General features: G+C 30.1%; 1 protein-coding gene across 1 annotated transcript in view; it reads right to left on the bottom strand.

Annotated features, from left to right (window-relative positions):
• Positions 1–419: 419 nt before the first annotated feature.
• Positions 420–1,099, bottom strand: part of LOC108767464 (putative nuclease HARBI1) — a 4,804-nt gene continuing 4,124 nt past the window's right edge. Inside the window, exon 3 of the mRNA XM_018517377.1 lies at positions 420–907. Within this exon, the coding sequence (XP_018372879.1) occupies positions 420–907 (488 nt within the window). The remainder of the gene's footprint in view (positions 908–1,099) is intronic.

Genomic DNA, 1,099 nt, shown 5'->3' with positions numbered 1-1,099 from the left:
TAATAATATAAAAATAATATAAATAAAAGTTACTAAGATGTCTATATAGACTGCAATTTAAATCCTTTATATTTAGTTATACTCTGTAATATTATAATCATTATAATAATATATTTTTATTACAGTTACAATAAATAATTAAATAAAGTTGGTTGAATTATTGTTATAATTACTCCTTACCCAGTGAGAAATGACAATGAAATCGACGTCGAATCGACGTCGATTTGACGTCAATTCGATGATTTCGATGTCGAATCGACATCGATTCGACGTCGATTCCATTGTCATTTCTCACTGGGTATATTTTCTGTTTTTGAATGTTATGTTTCAAGAAAGGCCCATTTGATTTAGAAGTATGATTATATATTTTACAAATTATAACACAAGTCAAATCTACATTTCAAAACAAAAAATTGAATTTATGGTACATTTCCTTGTCTAACATATTCCCATTGCCAAGGCAAGGCGCCTTCTACGCTTACGAAGTAATCAGCTAATTCATCTCGGGCCTCTTTGACAGTTTTTGAAGGATTGTTTGATCCTAATCGACCAATAGAACGTAAATCACATGGTATATCTTTGTGCAAAAGTACTCCATTTTCATCTATATATTCAGAAACTCCCGTTACAACATATCTTCTTTCATGTTGTGGAATATCCTCTGCACCTCTTTGTAAAAAATTATGGAGAATTATTGTTGCCATAACTATTTCTTCGCAAGTTTCTACAGAGGCAATTATTTCCTTTCGTAAAATTCTCCACTGTTGTACTAAAATGCCAAACGCATTTTCGATAGTTCGCCTCGCTCTGGAGAGTCTATAATTAAAAATGTTTTTTTTTTCTCCTAAGTTATTGCCTGGGTATGGTCGCATAATGTGCTTGTCAAGGGGAAATGCTTGATCTGCTACTATAAAGTGATTAAATTTAATATTTGACAAATGAATATTAAAAGAGCATAGAACCAATATTTTAACAAATAATTATAATTAGAATAATAACATTAAATACATAAATACATACGTTTCGACTCCGATCGGGTCATTTTCAATGCAAAAAACAAAATTTTAACTTAAACATCCGGTAATAATAAAAAACCTCA

The sequence above is a fragment of the Trachymyrmex cornetzi genome, unplaced genomic scaffold (assembly GCF_001594075.2).
Source record: "Trachymyrmex cornetzi isolate Tcor2-1 unplaced genomic scaffold, Tcor1.1 scaffold681, whole genome shotgun sequence".
Lineage (NCBI taxonomy): Eukaryota > Metazoa > Arthropoda > Insecta > Hymenoptera > Formicidae > Trachymyrmex > Trachymyrmex cornetzi.
This window is presented reverse-complemented; position numbering and strand designations above follow the sequence as displayed.